The sequence below is a fragment of the Trematomus bernacchii genome, unplaced genomic scaffold, assembly GCF_902827165.1.
Source record: "Trematomus bernacchii unplaced genomic scaffold, fTreBer1.1, whole genome shotgun sequence".
NCBI classification, from domain to species: Eukaryota; Metazoa; Chordata; class Actinopteri; order Perciformes; family Nototheniidae; genus Trematomus; species Trematomus bernacchii.
This window is the reverse complement of record NW_022987778.1, coordinates 526,018-545,068: the sequence shown is the minus strand read 5'-3', so window position 1 is coordinate 545,068 and position 19,051 is coordinate 526,018. Positions and strand designations below refer to the sequence as shown.

At 40.9% G+C, this 19,051-nt stretch overlaps 1 protein-coding gene across 1 annotated transcript in view; it reads right to left on the bottom strand.

The window, feature by feature from the left end:
- The window catches only part of si:dkey-106n21.1 (solute carrier family 23 member 2), a 79,780-nt gene that overhangs the window by 19,174 nt on the left and 41,555 nt on the right, over positions 1–19,051 (bottom strand). Inside the window, exons 6-7 of the mRNA XM_034149076.1 lie at positions 17,585–17,702; positions 3,877–4,033 (exon numbers count right to left, since the gene is read on the bottom strand). Coding sequence (XP_034004967.1) covers positions 3,877–4,033; positions 17,585–17,702 — 275 coding nt within the window. The remainder of the gene's footprint in view (positions 1–3,876; positions 4,034–17,584; positions 17,703–19,051) is intronic.

Here is a 19,051-nt window from a genome sequence, read left to right as displayed (position 1 = left end):
TGAACCACTAACTTTTGTTCATAGTAGTTTTATTACACTCCATTATAGTTGCCGTTCCTCCAAGCTAACGTTCATATCGTGTTAGCTACCAAGGTAAACAAAGCTAGGTTAGCATATTAGCAGGCAAGCTGTTCATTAGATAGATCCACACTCCTACCACAACTACTACTAACGAATCTAAAACAACTAAGTTTCTCTAATATTTTGTGATTTGCATTTTATTTCGTCCAGCCAGATCCTGCCGGACAATACATGACTGGACGACCACACTGAGGCATCGTCTCAAAAAGCCCCGGCTGCTATAAGCAAGATGCCGACAACGGGGAGTAATTGACGATATACCGTGTATATATGTATATTTACGTTCATTTTGTACATTTCTAAAAATAAAGTTTAATGGAAATACTTAGTAGGCCTATCCTTTCTTCCCTGAATTATTTGCTCCTATAACATATCATTCATATATAGCAAACCATGATTTGATTTCTCATCAAACAGTAGTAGTTTATAACGGGTAAAAATAACTTACACTTTGTTATGACAGGCTCGTAGGCCACAACGGAAAGACAAGGAGACATACACGAGTTTACAAAACCACGGCACATTTATTGTGGTAAATGCAGAGATAGGTGGTCAGGGGAGAGGATCGCTGAGCTGCTTGGAGGGAGAGAGGGGCTGCCGTTTGACTCCGGGCAGCTGGCTAGCACCTCGGCTCCGGCCAGGTGTCCGTGATCGCGCTGATTAGCTTCTTCAGCTCCACCCCATCGTAAGACAAAGGCCCTGGAGCAGCCGTTTAGACATGGGCGCAGCCTCTCTGGTGGTTGACTAATCAGAACAGAGTGGCCGAGCTGACCAATCGGAGCACACTAGGCTCACAGGGAGGGGGGGGCAAGAGCTCCAACGAGTCGTTTAGTGGAGAGAGTGAATACTGCTGAATACACATGCTTGACAGAAATGCTGTATGCGAAACCAATGTGAGTTTGGAAAATTGCACTGTATAAATCTATTTTAGTATACCTCAACAATGTAATTATGATCAGTGGAAATGGCCATGACATGGGCCCTTTAAACACAGACAGTGGCAGAACTTCAGTGTTAGTATTATTAGATCTCAGTGCTGCGTTTGACACTGTTGACCACAACATATTACTAGACCGACTAGAAAACTGGGTGGGACTTTCGGAAACAGTTCTAAATTGGTTTGAGTCCTACTTAAAGGACAGAAAAAACTTTGTTTCTATAGGTAAATACACATCTGAGTTGACAAATATGACATGTGGGGTACCTCAAGGCTCCATCTTGGGGCCTCTTCTCTTTAACATCTACATGCTACCACTGGCTCAGATAATGAAAAACAACAAAATAAGTTACCATAGCTATGCGGATGACACACAAATTTACGTAACAATTTCACCAGGAGACTATGCTCCAATTCAAACACTGAGTAAGTGCATTGAACAAATCAATGACTGGATGTGTCAGAACTTTCTCCAATTAAACAAAGATAAAACTGAGGTAATGGTTTTTGGAGCCAAGGTAGAACGTATAAAAGTTAGCGCTGAGCTTCAGTCTGCAATGTTCAAAACAACAGATAAAGCCAGAAATCTAGGTGTAGTCATGGACTCTGACCTGAGTTTCAACAGTCACATTAAAACAATTACTAAATCAGCCTACTATCACCTAAAGAATATATCCAGGATTAAAAGACTAATGTCACAGCAGGATTTGGAAAAACTTGTCCATGCTTTTATCTTCAGTAGACTGGACTACTGTAATGGTGTCTTCACAGGTCTCACTAAAAAATCTATTAGAAAGCTGCAGCTAATTCAGAACGCCGCTGCTCGAGTCCTCACTAACACTAAGAAGGTGGATCACATCACTCCTGTTCTGAAGTCTTTACACTGGCTTCCTGTGTGTCAAAGAATAGATTTCAAAATATTGTTGCTGGTTTATAAAGCTTTGAATGGTTTAGGCCCAAAATACATGTCTGACCTACTGCTAAATTATGAACCATCCAGATCTCTCAGGTCTTCAGGGACTGGTCAGCTTTCTGTCCCAAGAGTCAGAACTAAACATGGTAAAGCAGCGTTCAGTTATTATGCTCCAAATATCTGGAACAAACTCCCAGAAACCTGCAGGTCCGCTGCAACTCTGACTACTTTTAAATCCAGGCTGAAGACTTTTCTTTTTGCCGCTGCTTTTAATTGAACTATTCACCTCTTAAACTGCACTGTAACTTTTATCCATGTATTTTTTCTTTTAATGTTTATTTTATTATCTTTTCTTTTTAATGACTGATTTTAAATGCCATTTTCTTAATGTCTTCCATTTTTGTAAAGCACTTTGAATTGCCTTGTGTTGAAAGGTGCTATATAAATAAACTGGCCTTGCCTTGCCTTGCCTATAAGCAAACACTGATACTTTAACTTCACGGGTCATTAAAGAGCAGTTGTGCAACCTTCTTCTAAGCTGCAGAAGGTCCTCTGTTTGCATTCAGTTTGGATGTTTTGTGAAAGATTACATTAGGGAGAGGCTGGCAAACAAATTGAATAAACTGCAGAAACCCCAGTACTAAGCCGGGTGAAAAAACTGTAGACAGTTAGGACATTTTGACATTTTACCCCAGAAATAACCCTAACCCTAACCCCAAACACCTGAAACCATAACTATTTTAAGGTCACCTATTATGCAAAATCCACTTTTCCATGTCTCTTCTACATCAACATGTGTCCCCTCTGTGTGAAGAGATTCTGAAAGTTTCAGGAAAAAAGATTCTCTCTCTTTTTGTCCTGATCCATTTATATAAAAACCTGTCTGAAAATGAGCTGATCAGATTTTGGCCACTTTATGATGTCATAACGATGTTTTGGCTTGTGTAACCATTAGCCAATCACCAACCAAGGTAACCCCCCCCCCCCACCTTATCACCTGACTCTCCTCCTAGAGCACCGTTAGGCGCGTTCACACCGCAGTACTTTTCCCACTTTAGTTCCGATATAGTTCCGAAATGTTGCGTTCACACCAAAAAGAGCCGGAACTAAAATTAGTTAATGAGAACCTTTTTACCCCCTTTTTCTCTGCTAGAGAGCAGGGACTTTCGTGGGAGAAAAAGGTTCCTATTTCTTATTATCCTCGCATTAGCATTATTAGCATTAGCATTAGCCCAGCGCACAAACGCAGAGAGAATAACTTATGGCAACACAAAAGAAAACATGGGAGCGGTGGAGATGAGGAGGTGTCGGCGTTCTGGCGATTTACTCGGAAGGCTTCAGTAGAAGCTGCTGGGAGTCCCAGCAGCTTCTACTGAAGCCAGTCCCCAACTCCGGGGACTTCCGGCCGGGGACTTCCGGTGGCAGTATACGCCGTGAAGTTGTTTGCGGCCTGCCAGTAAACCCAAAGCAGAAGAAGAAGAAGTGACGTCAGCGGCTTCATTTGCCTAATCCTCCCCCAGGGACTTATTCCGGTGTGAACGCGATCTGTATTTAGTTCATGAGAACTAAATAGTTGTCATGAACTAAGTTCTGATGAACCTTTGTGGGAAAAGTACTGCGTTGTGAAAGCGCCTATTGTGTTATTTTTAACCAAATATCTCTCAGAGGGGCGTGGGGAGTGGCTCCTTATTTTCATCTAAAGTAACATACAGAGAATCAGCACTTTTGAAACAGGGCTGAAACAGAGGGGATTATGGGATGCTGCAATGATCTGTTTGGTATTTGGAGCCAAACACTTCAGAGATATATTTTGTATCTGAGACCTATAATGTATTGATGAAAAACTGTATAATAGGGGAACTATAAAAAAAGCTTTGTGAAAAATATCAGTAAGGTTTCAATGTGACCAGGTTTAACCAATTAGGTATAATATGTCTCCACTTACCTGGGTACGGTACATGGAACCAGGGGGAGTTTGTCACAGCGTCCAGGCTGATGTCAGTCCTGGCTGAGAAACCATACTCATCGGACTTTGATGGAAATACATCAAAGATGGTCAGTAAGAAGCAGACCAACCAGGCGCCACACATCCCGAACAGAGCCTAGAATGTGTCATCAGATACAGAGAGTCTCAGCACAAATACACTGATGTTCAACCAATGTAAAACATAACAATTTATTTAAGCAACTTCTTTGGGCCTGTTGAGGCAGAATTCACAGCATGTTCTGAAGAATAAAAACCCTTGAAGCTATTGAGTAAAATATTAAACTCACCTACTGTACATGCCTAGCATCTGATAGCCTGCCAATCATCTGATTTCTAAATGCTCCTAAACACCTGAGCTCTGTTAAGTGCCTCGATAAACATTCATCTGTTTGTCATCTTGCAATTGACTTATTTATCTAAATAGTTATCACCGTAATAAACCGTATTTAATTTCGTCTTAAAGGTGGGGTAGGTAAGTTTGACAAACCGGCTCGAGATACACTTTTTGTTATATTCCATGGAATGCTCTTAACAGCAATGAATATCTTAAGTGCTTTGACAAAAAATCCATTAAAAAATGTCATCTGTGGAAGCCATAGTACTGTAAAAAGCACGACCAATCATTTTAGCCGGGCCGGCTAAAATAACTGGATGGCCTACCTGCCTGTCAGCCTTCCATCTGTGCACAAACTTATCTCATGCCCTCATTGGTCATGTGCGCGTTCATGTGTGTTGGAGGAGGGGCTCTGTAAGGAAGTGGCAGATTTTTTCCTGGTTGTGTATTTTCAAATTCAAGCGCACTCGAGCTGGTTTCTCCAAAATTACCTACCCCACCTTTAATATACAATATGTAATTGAAAATTCTGTTCTTGTCATATTCTATTTACATGTATATAGACTTCTTGCACTATTTCTTATTTGTATTTGATTATATATGTTGCATTGTTGGAGGAGCTGGGGTCATAACATTTTCATTGCCTTTTCTACACTGTAGCTTATGTGTATATGACATTAAAACCTTTGAATCTTGAATTTCAATCACAAGCCAACGACAAGCCAAAGACATGGATGTGTTACTGTACTGTTTCTAGATCAATCTCAGCCTGGATGTGCCTTTGTACAATACGCCTTGGGTACCGGTGTGCACTTCTGAAAGCATTTGTAAAGGGATTATGTGGGAGTAAAGAGTCCTGCAGAAGAATGTTGATCTTTGATGAAAGTCAAACAGTAGCTTAAGGCAAGGGTTCCCAAACCTTTCAGCTCGCAATCCCCAAAATAACAGTGCCAGAGGCTGGCGACCCCTGTCAACGGGGGGGGTGGGTGGGTGTTAGTGATTTGTCAATGGGGGGAGGGGGTGCTAGTGAATTGTCAACGGGGGGTGCGCTAGTGGATTGTCAATGGGGGAAGCCTCGCTGCGGGGAAATTCTATAGATGGCCAGTTCGCCCCTGACAAATGTCTATGCACACGTTATTATTTTTTTTATAATTGTTTTATTTTACATTTTTTATTTGTAATCATCTCGTGACCCCCCCCCCCGGGGTCTCGCGGACCCCACTTTGGGAACCCCTGCCTTAAGGGCAGAATAACATGCCAGAGAAATGTGTTTATACTGTTTCTGCACTGTTGCCATTTTGATACCTTCATTTATAGTTGTATAGAGGAGAAATCATTGTGTAAAAGCTTCATATTTAAACTACAGATGTAACATTCAGAGTAAGACATGCATTACACAACCACTTACAAATGAATGGGACCTTCCAAGAAACTGTTGGGTGTTGGCTAACCTCATACATTCTCTTTTTCTATGTACGTTAATCCCTGGCTCAAAGCGCCACCTTTTATTTTTGTATGGCTTGATTTGATTGACAACAAACAGTGATGAATAGCTTTGAATAACACAACTTTGTTTACTGTAAGTTCAAGACCTTCAGGGTTTTTTTTGTTAGGCGTTTTAGGCGTTCACAAGATGTGAGTCATTCTGTCAAAAATGTGTGGAGCTTAATTCATAAACCATTCAAACCCTGAAGCCAAACAGAGTCCTACGGCCTTTCGTTTTCTGGATGGGCTCCTACATTAAGTTTTATATATTTTTCAATCTTTTAAAACCACTTCTTCACAATAATCATTCACAACAAGCTGCTTCAAAGCGTGGCCTACCAACCTTATGCTTACTATTCCTGTAACACCTGTTTTGTTCACCTCTTGATGAACTGAAAGTAAAATGTTCTGCCTATTGATAAAAACAAGGGTAACACTTTATTTTGATAGTCCATAGTTAACACTTTATAAGTCATCAGTTGATATTTAGTAGCATGTCAACAGTGCATCAGTTGACATGTATCAGTTGACATTCAACAGCACCGTTCAAACCGACAAGTAACTAAGCATTAGTTGATGATCAACAGATAAGCAACTTTAGAGTTTAGTTGACTATTACATTACGCATTAGTTGATGATCAACAGATAAGCAACTTTAGAGTTTAGTTGACTATCTGTTGATCGTCAACTAATCTAGAGTTGACTATCAGTATACTTTTAGTAGGCATTCTCCACTAAGCGTTTGTAGGCATGTGTTAGGACTATCCAATTAAAGTGAAAAACAGTTGAGAACAGTAGAAAGTCTATAACCTATCAACAGAACACATACATTCATCCACTAATTCCAACGGTCCTCCCCCTGGTTCACGGACGACCTCCACCCCATGAAAACCTGCGGTCGACAGCTGGAGAGACTATGGAGGAAGCAGGCTCTCGCCGTCCACCTTCAGAGAACACCAAAGTGCCTATGCTACTGCTCTAAAAAATGCCCGCTCTTCATACTACTCGTCAATAATAGACAACGGCAAAAGCAATCCTAGAACCTTATTCTCCACTATCAACCGCCTTCTCAACTCCTCCAACACAGGCCCCCCAGCTGCCTCTCCAGAACTCTGTAATAACTTCTCTGCTTTCTTTAAGACCAAGATCGCAGATATCAGAGCAACCATTACAGCCTCAACAGTAGCTCGGACCCCACCCACCTGCTCTCCCTTCATCAACGGCATCACCCTCTGCAGCTTCAACGAGGTGACGTCATCTGCACTGCTAGCCATCATAGGCAAATCGAAGCCTACCAGCTGCTCCCTCGACCCCATACCCACCCCGCTGCTAAAAACCTGTTCGCCAACCTTGGTTAATTTCCTGACAACACTCATCAACAAGTCACTACAGACTGGTGAGGTGCCTGTCCATTTCAAAACAGCAGTTGTCACCCCACTTTTGAAAAAAACAAATATCGACCGAGAACTCCTCTCCAACTACAGACCTATCTCCAACCTCCCGTTCCTTGCCAAAGTACTTGAGAAGGTTGTGGCCGCACAGCTCCAGTCTCATCTGTCTGACAATAAAATGTATGAGACCTTCCAATCAGGTTTCCGACCTTGCACACAGCACAGAAACAGCCCTAATAAAAGTAGCCAACGACCTGCTGATGGCAGCTGACTCTGGGTCACCCAGCATCCTGGTCCTACTTGACCTGAGTGCAGCTTTCGACACAGTGGACCATACCATCCTCCTCCACCGCCTCGAGACCTACACCAGGGTGACGGACACGGCTCTGAAGTGGTTCTCCTGCTACCTCACCAACCGGAAGTACCACGTGGCTCTGGGGGGTTCCAGGTCTGATGACACCGCAGTGACATGCGGGATCCCACAGGGCTCAGTGCTGGGGCCGATCCTGTTTTTAATCTATCTATTACCTCTGGGTCATATCATCAGACAACATAACATCAACTTCCACTGCTATGCTGACGACACCCAGGTCTATATCAAAACACAACCCAATACCACCAATACTATCCAAACACTAAACACCTGCCTGGAAGACATCCGCTCCTGGATGACCACCAACTACCTCCAGCTCAACAGCAGCAAGACTGAGGCAATCCTGATAGGCACCACCGACCAGCTTGCCAAGGCCGCCAACATCAGCCCCTCCCTTGATGGTCAGCTCATTTCTCTCTCCTCCGTTGTCACCAACCTCGGTCTAAGGTTTGACCCCACTCTGTCTTTCCAAGCCCACATCAAACATATCACCAAGACCTCCTTCTTTCACCTGAAAAACATTTCCTGACTGAAGCCCTCACTCTCAACTGATGACACCAAAAAACTGGTTCATGCACTCGTCTTCTCAAGACTAGATTATTGCAATGCATTCCTTTCCGGTCTCCCAGCCAAATCCATCAACCGCCTGCAACTTGTCCAGAACAGTACAGCCAGAGTTCTCACCGGTACAAAAAGGTCCGCACACATAACCCCCATACTTGCACAACTACACTGGCTCCCAGTCCACTACAGGATCCAGTTTAAGGTTCTGCTCCTCACTTACAAAGCCCTGAATGGACAAAGCCCAAAATACCTCTGTGACCTCATCCGTACCCAGACATCTACCCGCTCTCTACGCTCCAGCCACGCTCCACTTCTTTACATCCCCCGCACACGTCTCCGAACAATGGGAGACCGAGCCTTCTGCTCATTCGCCCCGCGCCTCTGGAACTCCCTCCCAGATCAGCTGAGATCTGCACCTTCCACCGAGGTCTTCAAAACCGGCCTTAAGACCCTCTTCTTTCGGCAGGCCTTCCAATAAACTTTGAGCATGGTACACCAGGAGTATTGCCATTTTTATCGCTATCTCCGACTTTTATTTAATTTATTTATTTTTATTTTATTTTATATTTAATTTTACATTTTTATTTAATTTTGTTTTAATAATTTGTATTATTATTATTTGTTTAATCTCTCAAATTGTATCAGTGTCCTTTGCTGTGAAGCACTTCGAGATTTGTCTTGGCAGATGAGAAGCGCTATATAAATTCAATTTATTATTATTATTATTATTAATTATATGCAACAGACATGGGAATAAAGCGAAATGTTTTGCACAACTGATCACGAACACTGGATAACTGAAGTCAATACCAGGCTATAAAGCACAGTAGAACAAACACTATATGCAGCATATCAGAGAAAGAAAGCTTTTTTATTTTAAGAATATACTACAAATATAGTAAAAACACTGAACAGTTGTGAAATGGTCAACAATAAAGTTTGAAACCCATTATCTACCAGCTGGTAGTCAATACCAGGCAAACGGAAATAAATCACTGCACTGCAGATTTGAACAGTTTAATAACTAGAAATAAAATAAACAACGACACCTGACCAACAGAAGAACATTAAATTATTGATCTACCCTGAGGCCAAGGTCAACCGTTAAAGGTATAATATGTAGGAATTTCCTAAAAAACAATGTATAGATAGAAGTGTGTAATGGTGTCTGTATCTACAGAGACCCTGCCCTCTGCCTGTATTTTCTCTTCTCCTTTTATTTTGCTGTGTTCAGGACGTTTATGGGCGTCAGCAAAGAGCCTTTGGCTCCAATGTGTGTGTCTAACCCCCAGCCAATTACCAGGGTGTGCAGCTCCATCAGTAAACAACAGCAATTAGGCTACAGAAAGGTCCTAAACTGATCTGTGGTTACCATCCCGTATGTCCTTGATAAGTCTTACAAGTACACCATGTGTATATGTTCTTGCTAACCAGTAGGTCCACTCATAAGGAGAGCTGTTTTTTTAAGGTTTTCTCAGAACGATTCCCCCGCATACGCCAAACTTCCCTCTTGTATGTCTGCCATGCTCTCTCAATATTTTGAGTATGTAGTCCTGTTTGTGGATCAACATAATTCTGGCTGTGGTTGACCCTGACATGCCTGTAGCCCTCTTGAGAAAGACTGGCATATGCTCTCCACTCATCACTCACAACAAGACTTTGAGGCTTGATATGCTTCTTGATGATGGGAACAAGGGTCTCCTTGTTTCTTCTCTTTACTAGGCAAAGAATGGGACGTCTGCTTGCAGCTTTGATCTCGAGTATACCAAACACCCAAGATCTCTTTCTTTTCCAGGTGTTACCAAAGCGTCCTCTTCCATACTACCAAAAAACAGTGTGAACATTATTACAAAATAATCTCTTGACTTTATGTTTAATCAATCTATTGTTAGTCAGGTGTAATTACCTTTTCATTGAAATCTGTTTTAAATTTCTTTTAACACAGTAAACATGCTTACAAAATGATTTGCTGGAAATGGATAATCTTCTCAAGGTCTAACCCGAAGTTTATCTTTTTTCTCCTCGACAGTTCATGAATTTGTGCTTTTATTTTTGTCACTATGACCACATTAGGAACCACAAAATCTTGACTGAAATTGATTGAAAACAAATCTTGTGACACTGCAATGCAATTCAATTTAGTCTTGACTCTGGCTTTGTGTGAATATTCAGTTATTTATTCATAATGTATGTAATTTTTGAGTTAGGAACACCTGTTCCTGTTTTATTTGACTAATATATAAGATAAATACAGAAGCCTAATGCATTCACTTGAGGAAAAAAGGTTTTTCACAAGAACTTTTCCTGGGATTCTGAGATAATAATCTTGTTAATTAAGAAAAACATTATTTATGTAATTGACTTGCCCTAAATTACTTTTTTTTCAATGTGCGTTTAAATAAGTAACACTTAAGCAACAATGAGAACATGTTTTAAGAACTCATTCATTTGTAAATTAATATCACATTTTCCTGAACTTTCTTATAAATACGTTTTGGAAAACTTCATGAAAATGCTTTTGTCAACGCCACGGTCATACCACGCCCTCAAACGAGAATACCGCGGTGTGAGACTTCCTGTTCCTCTTTACAGCGATTCTTCGGCAGTTGGACACGTGTTTGCGTTGGATTCTCTTCAAATCATATAAAACAAGTAAGCATACCACCTGAGTTATTAATTACTGCTTTTTAACTAGCAAGTGTTATTTACTTTTCTTGTATTCACTGTTTTGAACGGAACATCGACATGCCAGCGCCATTACTGCTGTTAAAGTTAGACTCAGCCCTGTCGTGCTCATGTAGTCTATTTTTTCGCGCAAATGGTGTTGGGCAAAGTTTGCATCAAGTGCCTACCGACACAATTATGTGGTTAAGTTAAGAGTACGTATTAAGAATCAACTCCGCAAACTGTTCCCCTGTGCCGCTCTAAGCGTTTGCCGGGCACCGTGATACAGCCACGGGGCTCAGAGGCTCTGCTGCATGTTGTGCTGTAAAATACCTCCGCTAAAGCTATTCCCTACTACTTTATAACCCAGCGAAGAGTAAGTCACTAATGCGCCGATTTGATATTTATTCCTTTGTATGTATTTCACCGTTTGTTTTACTGTGAGCAATTAATTATCTTTCTACAATCTTAGATGTGTACCCAATTTAAACTCAGTCTGCAGTTACAGCATCGAGTTGTTATTATACAGTAGAGATGGGCGAGTCCTGATTCATCCGGATCATTAACCCGGATCCTAGAAATGAGCTGGTCATGACGAGTCTCCCCTCTCCATTAACCCGAGTCCTTGAGTCCCACACTTGGTGTGACGTACAAATTAAAACTATAAATTGCGTCACTCGCTACTCTCTTTATAACATGTAAAATCACATTACAACGTACCCCAAGTCCATCTACCTACCCTTTAGCAAGTATACAGTCACAGGATAGCTGCCAGAAGTGATCGTTTGGCTCAGGGGAGGGGACGCGGATCAGTGAAACTTCCTGCAGACTCGTGGGGACTCAGAGGAGCCGACGGCTCCAACAGCAGACTCGCAGATTCGCAAATCCTGACTCGCTGCAACACACAGCGGATCAGACTCGTGCGGACTCGGAGCCGTAACCATATAGCAGCAGATCCAGAGATCCAGCAGACTCGTCGTCATGCACGAGTCCACAGCAGACTCGGATTCGCAAATCCTGACTCACTGTGCAACACACAGCAGAGCAGACTCGTGCGGACTCGGAGCCGTATATAGCAGCAGATCCAGAGATCCAGCAGACTCGTCCTCATGCACGAGTCAACAGCAGACTCAGATTTGCCAAATCGCAAAATAACCCTTTTTTTTGTGATCAACATTTTTTATTAAAGCAAAATACACTGTGTAGCGGAGGTTAATTATAACGTCAGTTTAATAGATAGATAGATAGATAGTACTTTATTGATCCCAAATTGGGAAATTGTTGTTGTTACAGCAGCATAAAAGGCATTTTACAATAAAACAAACTACAAAATATACAAGAATAGAAATAAAAATAAAATATAAAATATACATGTCGAAATAGAAAATATACATGCAGATATTATATATATATATATATATATATATATATATATATATATATACAAATATATATATATTCAAAATATATGGAATAATAATATGCTCGTGAAATGCAACAACTTTTCGGTTTCACCAATAGGATTTCTACGGTCTTGGTCATGCTGACTCATATGACTCAAATGACTCGTATGATCCGGATCTCTTCAATGACTGACTCAGAAGACCCTGAGTCCGTAAAATGATCCGGATTTGCCATCTCTATTATACAATATGAAGTGCAACTAAAACTATATTTTTCATGCTTATGCAACGCTATAGATGCAAATCCATGTTGGAATCTGCAGTTGAGAACGTTAGCTCTCTTCAGTTAAGGTGCATTCAGGCGCAATTCAGTAAAATTGTGAATTGGGCGAAGATGGATTTATAACGTCAGCAAGATGTGTTCCATGTAGTCCAGTAAAATGCAGTCTTTAGCGAGAAATATCAATAAATACAGTTTTATTAAGGAGATGTTTTATTACAACGTAAAATAGATATTAGACGAGATAAAGGAGTGTATATTGAAGTAATTAGGATCCGCTGTGTAGAGAATCATCGAATTGTACTGGTATCTAACAATACCATCCTTAATAAATGCCATCCTTATAAATGTATATAAATACAATACCGTTTTAAATGATACTTATATTTTAATTATGTTTGATTCAATTAATTGAATTAAATATGTTTTAATGAATTCTACTGAAATGATTGTTACATTTTCATCATGTAACTATTTTGTTCTTTTATTTGCCTCCCCAGAAAACAGTCCCACCTCCTCTTGAAGACATTTAGCCTCCTGCTATGGACTTCAGGTTCACATTAGGTAAGCCCTTGAGTGTGTCAGACTAAAGTTGTTGTTTCAGAGGTTAATTCAAGACGTGTTATGTTTACATACTAATATAATGAGCATCAGGTAAACGTACCCATTTCTATTTTTTGAATCACAGATGGGATGGAGTTGTAAACTATGCAGCACTAGTGTCACCACTCAAAGTGATATTTTAAAACATTATCGACTAGGGATGCTCCGATCGATCGGTCACCGATCGAGATCTGCCGATACTCACTCTCTACCGATCGATCGGTGCTCTCTAAACATGCCGATCGCATGACGTAAAATACATGACACTTTTCTCTGTACGCGGCAAAACAAGCTCACCAAAATGGCTTCACCGGTCTGGCATTATTTTAAGGTGTCCGAAAAAGACAGTAAAATAGCGGTATGCAACGTGTGTGAAGCAGAAATCCTGCAGCTCCACCTGCTGTGACGGACCGGTGAGCGGAGCAAAACACACAAGAGTTAGACCTAACACACTTAGCTATTTTATCTACCTCTGGAACAAGATAAACTAGTTATAAATATGTTTATTCTTCACTGTCGGCCTCACACATTACTGGATCAGCGAGCTGCATGAGACGATACTGACGGGCTGTCAGGAGAGGGAGAGAGGGGGGGAGGAGAGAGGGGGAGAGAGGGGGGGAGAGAGGGGGAGAGAGAGAGGGAGAGAGAGAGAGGGAGAGAGGGAGAGGGGAGAGAGGGGGAGAGAGAGAGGGAGAGGGAGAGAGAGAGAGAGAGGGAGAGAGAGGAAAAGAGAGCGCTTCCGCTCATTTCTCCCGTGGTATTATCCAAAGTGAATGTAAACTTGAATAATATACATAATTTGAATGTAATAATTAAGTTGATTGTTGTTTGTGGAAGCTCCAGTGAATGAGCCCCATTAACTGAGATTTAAACATCACTTTAAATGGAAGATTTAAAGTGATGTTTAAATCTTCCATTTAGGCCCCGCCCACTCGATCGGATCGGCGATCGGTATCGGCCGATACTGATTCCGGCGATCGGCCCCAAAATTGGCGATCGGAGCATCCCTATTATCGACTCCATCATGGAACCTTTGGACAGAAACGTGCCTTGCCCTGCATTCATGTAGACTGGCCTGCGCTCTCACTTAATCGTCTGTTCTTTTTATTCTCGGACCCATGTGCCACTTTATATAAATCTCTGAGCATGAGGTGGGGTTACAAATATGTAGTTGGACATTTTATGAACTATATCAATATCATGACTATGTAGTTCATTTTCTTGCAAACCAGCCTTTTTTTTTATGGCTTAAACCCCTTGTAATGCATGTGAATAGCACCTCTGTTACCGTCTGTTAACAGCTAATGTAAACTGTCTCGTTATGATTTCAAGACGGATGTGATTTTTGTTGTTGAGGAAAACACATGGTGTGTCCTGATTTGTACTCAATTTAGTGTTTCATTTGTATACAGGGAACAGAAGAGGTCTAAGTGCAACAGGCTCGTGATGCACAGCATGAAGTTATACATTGCCCACGAGCCAGATGCAGTTGGAATAACCATCAAGTAATAACCATGTGTCTCCATGTATGTTAATGTTTTGTGCTTTTAAACAAACTGGAAATAATCACATTTTAATAAAATGTATTAACATATTCTTAAAATAAAAAAAGCTTTCTTTCTCTGATATTCTGCCTATAGTGTTTGTTTTACTGTGCTTTATAGCCTGGTATTGACTTCAGTTTTCCAGGGTTTCTGATCAGTTGTGCATTCAATTAGTGGATGAATGTATGTGTTCTGTTGATAGGTTATAGACTTTCTACTGTTCTCAACTGTTTTTCACTTTAATTGGATAGTCCTAACACATGCCTACAAACGCTCAGTGGAGAACCTACTAAAAGTATACTGATAGTCAACTCTAGATTAGTTGACGATCAACAGATAGTCAAATGTAATAGTCAACTAAACTCTAAAGTTGCTTATCTGTTGATCATCAACTAATGGTTAATGTAATAGTCAACTAAACTTTAGTTGCTTATCTGTTGATCATCAACTAATCAACCCCTACCTCACCGACCTGATCCACCACTACACCCCTTCCCGCAGCCTTCGTTCATCAAAAGCGAACCTCCTCTATCCCCACACGAACCAAGCTCCGAACCTGGGGGGACAGAGCCTTCTTCGTCGCTGCCCCCACCCTCTGGAACTCCCTTCCACAACACATCAGAGACTGCACCGACCCCCCCACTTTCAAAACACTGACCAAAACACACCTCTTCAGATTGGCTTTTAATTTGTGAATTATGTTGTGTTGCTGTTTTAATATGTTTTATTCTATTTTATCTTGTTTTATCACCACTGTAAAGCGTCTTTGAGCACCTGAAAAAGCGCTTTGAAATTAAATGTATTACTATTATTAATGCTTAATGTAATAATCAACTAAACTCTAAAGTTGCTTATCTGTTGATCATCAACTAATGGTTAATGTCATCTTTAGTTGACATCAGAGGCCTGTACTACGAAGCTGGATTTTCGCTTAGCCGGCTAAATTCAGGGAAATCTCGGGCTTTCCGGTCCTACGACGCTGGTTCTCTTTTTAGCAGGCTAGATTTCCATGGTAACTTATGCTGAGCGGCAAACCTGCTCCGGAGCAGGTTAGGTGGCAGGCTAAGAGATCAACTCAGTGAAAGCACCGCCTGCTGACCAATCAGAGCTCCGTGTGCAGAGTTTAAAGCGATCAATTCATATTACAGGATAGAGGAAATACAGAAAAACTGCCGTTGCAGGAAAGACAGCCGGCCAAAATCAACTGACTGTGTGAACGTGAAAATTAATACAATATCCCCTCCCATCTTCAGAGCAATCTGACTATTATAATATTAGCGTTAAGAAAGCTTACTTAAATATCTGCCACGACATAAGTAACCGGATCAGAGTAACATTAAGTACAGTCCGCGGCACTGTGAGTGCAGACGTCGATGTGTCCCATTATCATTCATATCATATCACATCATAATGCATCATATATTTCCTTATCTGAGTCAGCTGAGCCGTATCTGGCCGTGCAACACTCACAGTGTCACATACTGTATGCAGAAGTATTATTTTAAGCAACACATTAAATTGACGAAACACTCGAGTCAAATTCTCCTAATTAAAGTCAGATCCACTCGTGTCTTGGACGGGGCAGTGATTTCATAAACCTGTTAATGTACGCATTCAAACACTTTTTCTTTTACCAGCTGTATTCACCTTGCAGGTGCAGCTATGTGGCTTTTATCCTGGATAAAGTGTTTAAGACATGGATGTTTAAAGTTTAACTTCTTCATATTTGACTAATATTAAAGTTCACTTTTCATTCAGGAAGTATGACGCTGCGCTGTCAGTACGGTTGTCCGTGTTTGAGATTGGTCGAATGCTCCAAATACCACCCCTTTCATGTGAACGCGCACCTAACTAGATAGGACACTGCTGGCTTGAGCGATCCACTTGATAACCGGCGTCGTAGTACAGCTTAGCGCCAGCGCGTATGTTTTGGCTTAGGCCAACCGGCTAACTCCAACATATCCAGGTTAAGTTGAACCAGCTTCGTAGTACAGGCCTCTTGACTCTCAACAGATAGTCGACATGACCCTGTTGACTTTCAACTGACAGGTTGATTTTGAGTAGTTGATTGTCAATTTTGAAGATGTTGACACAATCTACAGATAGTAAGGTTGAATATCGGTTAATAACCTGTTGCAAAAAACATGTTGACAGTCAACAGAGACTTTTTGTAAAATCTATAGATCAACACTTGAGATGTACCTTATATTCTACTGGCAGTTAGTTGAATGCATGTTACTTGTCTGTTGAAACCGTGTTGTTGAATGTCAACTGATGACTTATAGAGCGTTAACTATGGACTATCAAAATAAAGTGTTACCAAAACGAGTTATACTGCATTAATTTCCAGTAAACATATTTATTCTCTATTGTCAGTGTAAATCAACCAATCAAATACAAGCAGCATACAGTTCTGATAGAAAGCGACCAGAAGCTTTCATGCATGACTGAAACCTATCGTTATATAATGATGGTTTAAAAACACATTCTTTGTGTTGATCTATAGCCACTAGCAATGTTGAACTGTAGTCACAGGATAATTATATTTAAATACTTTGACTGGGGTTGCGTTTACTCAAGTCAATCCCAAGCCCAGAAAATACACAATCCTGTAATTTCATCATACCTTTTTCTAGTCACATATGACCTCAATTTAACAAACCTATTTAAAAAAAACAAAAAGCCTATATAACAAGGCTTTAGGAATTGAGAAAAGACCATTTCAATTGTCAGTATGATATTTGATGAAAAGGAAGAATCAAATTGTACTTTTTCTGAATGTAAAAGTTTTATCGAGCTCACATCTAATTGAATTAAAGGGTATATGACTTGACTTCTTTTCGATTCAGTCACTTTTAACTAGATACAATTCGTCCAGATCCAGATTGTCACTGCAGATATTTTAGTAATGCTTGCATACTGGATTGGCAGTTGATACTGGATTATTTAGGAGGTGGATTTCATACGGGCCAGAAATTACACACAAAATGAGCAGAACACATGATGCACAATGTTGGGAACTCACAGAGAAGAGCTTAAAGAGGGGATACTGGAAAACCTTCCACTTCTTATCCTTGTAAGCGATCATCGGAACATCGACTTTGCTGAGGTACTGCGAGAACAGTAGGATCAGACAGACCGTGCTGTGGGAAAACAGAAGAAAGGATACAATTTCTCACTCACAGTGGTTTCCCCAATGACCTGGCCCTCGCTCTAGGCCATTAATTATTCTGCCTGAGCATAGTATGCTTCCATAGGTCACAGTTAGAGGGGAGGTCACAGCAAGTGAAAACATGCCATTTGACACAGCAGGCGTAACTACACGATACTTGTCAACGTGTAAAGGATTATGGGTAAGTAACATTTGAACATTATAAATGACTTTACTCCCTGCCTTTAAATGGCATTTCATGCTGAGCGTGAAGCACTTCATGCTGCGTAGTGGGAATGTTTGCAGCCATGGGAATACTAAGAAATGTGCACAAGACAAGATTACTGGAAAGAAAGGAGATGTTCAGTAAGCAAGTTACTCGATTCCAATTTAAACATTGTAGTTGAAACAATGAAATAGAAAATGTATTATGTATTATAAGGCAAATTCTAAGATTGATTTTGTATGAAAAACCTACAGGGCCAGAACACCTCGGGGGTGTGAGATGCAGGAGATGTGTTTTGAGCTTCCAGTCCCCTGAGGAGTGCCGCAGTCTTATTTATACTATGATAAAACATTACGTCACATTACATATTGTTTAAAGGTCACCTATTATCAGTGGCGGCGCCAGAGTATTTTTGTTGGGTAATCTATGGTAGGGCTAACCCATACAGTGGTGGTGCTCAAGTCAGTATTTGCAATGTAATTACATACACGCTATATCGCCCCCCTTGACCATGAAACGCCACGTGTGAGGTTTAGATTATTTCCCTGTCTCAATCAAAATGGAACTGTATGAAATAAAATGGCACATTTGTCTTGTAGTAAATAAAAAGGGATCACTGTGAACGTGACGTATGATAGTACACGTTGAAGATCCAATAGGGATACTGAATGGCGGTTTCGATTGATCTCAATCAATAAGGCATGACGCAGACCCAATGTTGCGTTGCTCTGATTGGCTGTAGGTCTATTCAAATTGCATTCGGAGGCATTTTGATCTGACCGCGGCCGCGCTGATATTATAACGCCAGAGAATTTCCACACCTTTAGTGTATAAAACTCCCCCACTATTTAGACTATTCCTTGTACCCCTCTTCTAGCATAACCCTGAATGGTCTCAACCATATTGCATCAGTAACGTGCACTTGTTGTTACAGCAGGATCAGTTTGTGTGTTGTGGACACGACCCGTATATTTTCGCAATCCGTGTTCTCAACATTTAGCATTTTGCTTATTATTTAATTTAATTTGCTTACTTTAACATCATTTTTCATGGTGGGGCTAAGGTGGGGCTAAGCCATTTCTTGGTATGGCTGTAGAAAAACCCCAGCCATACCC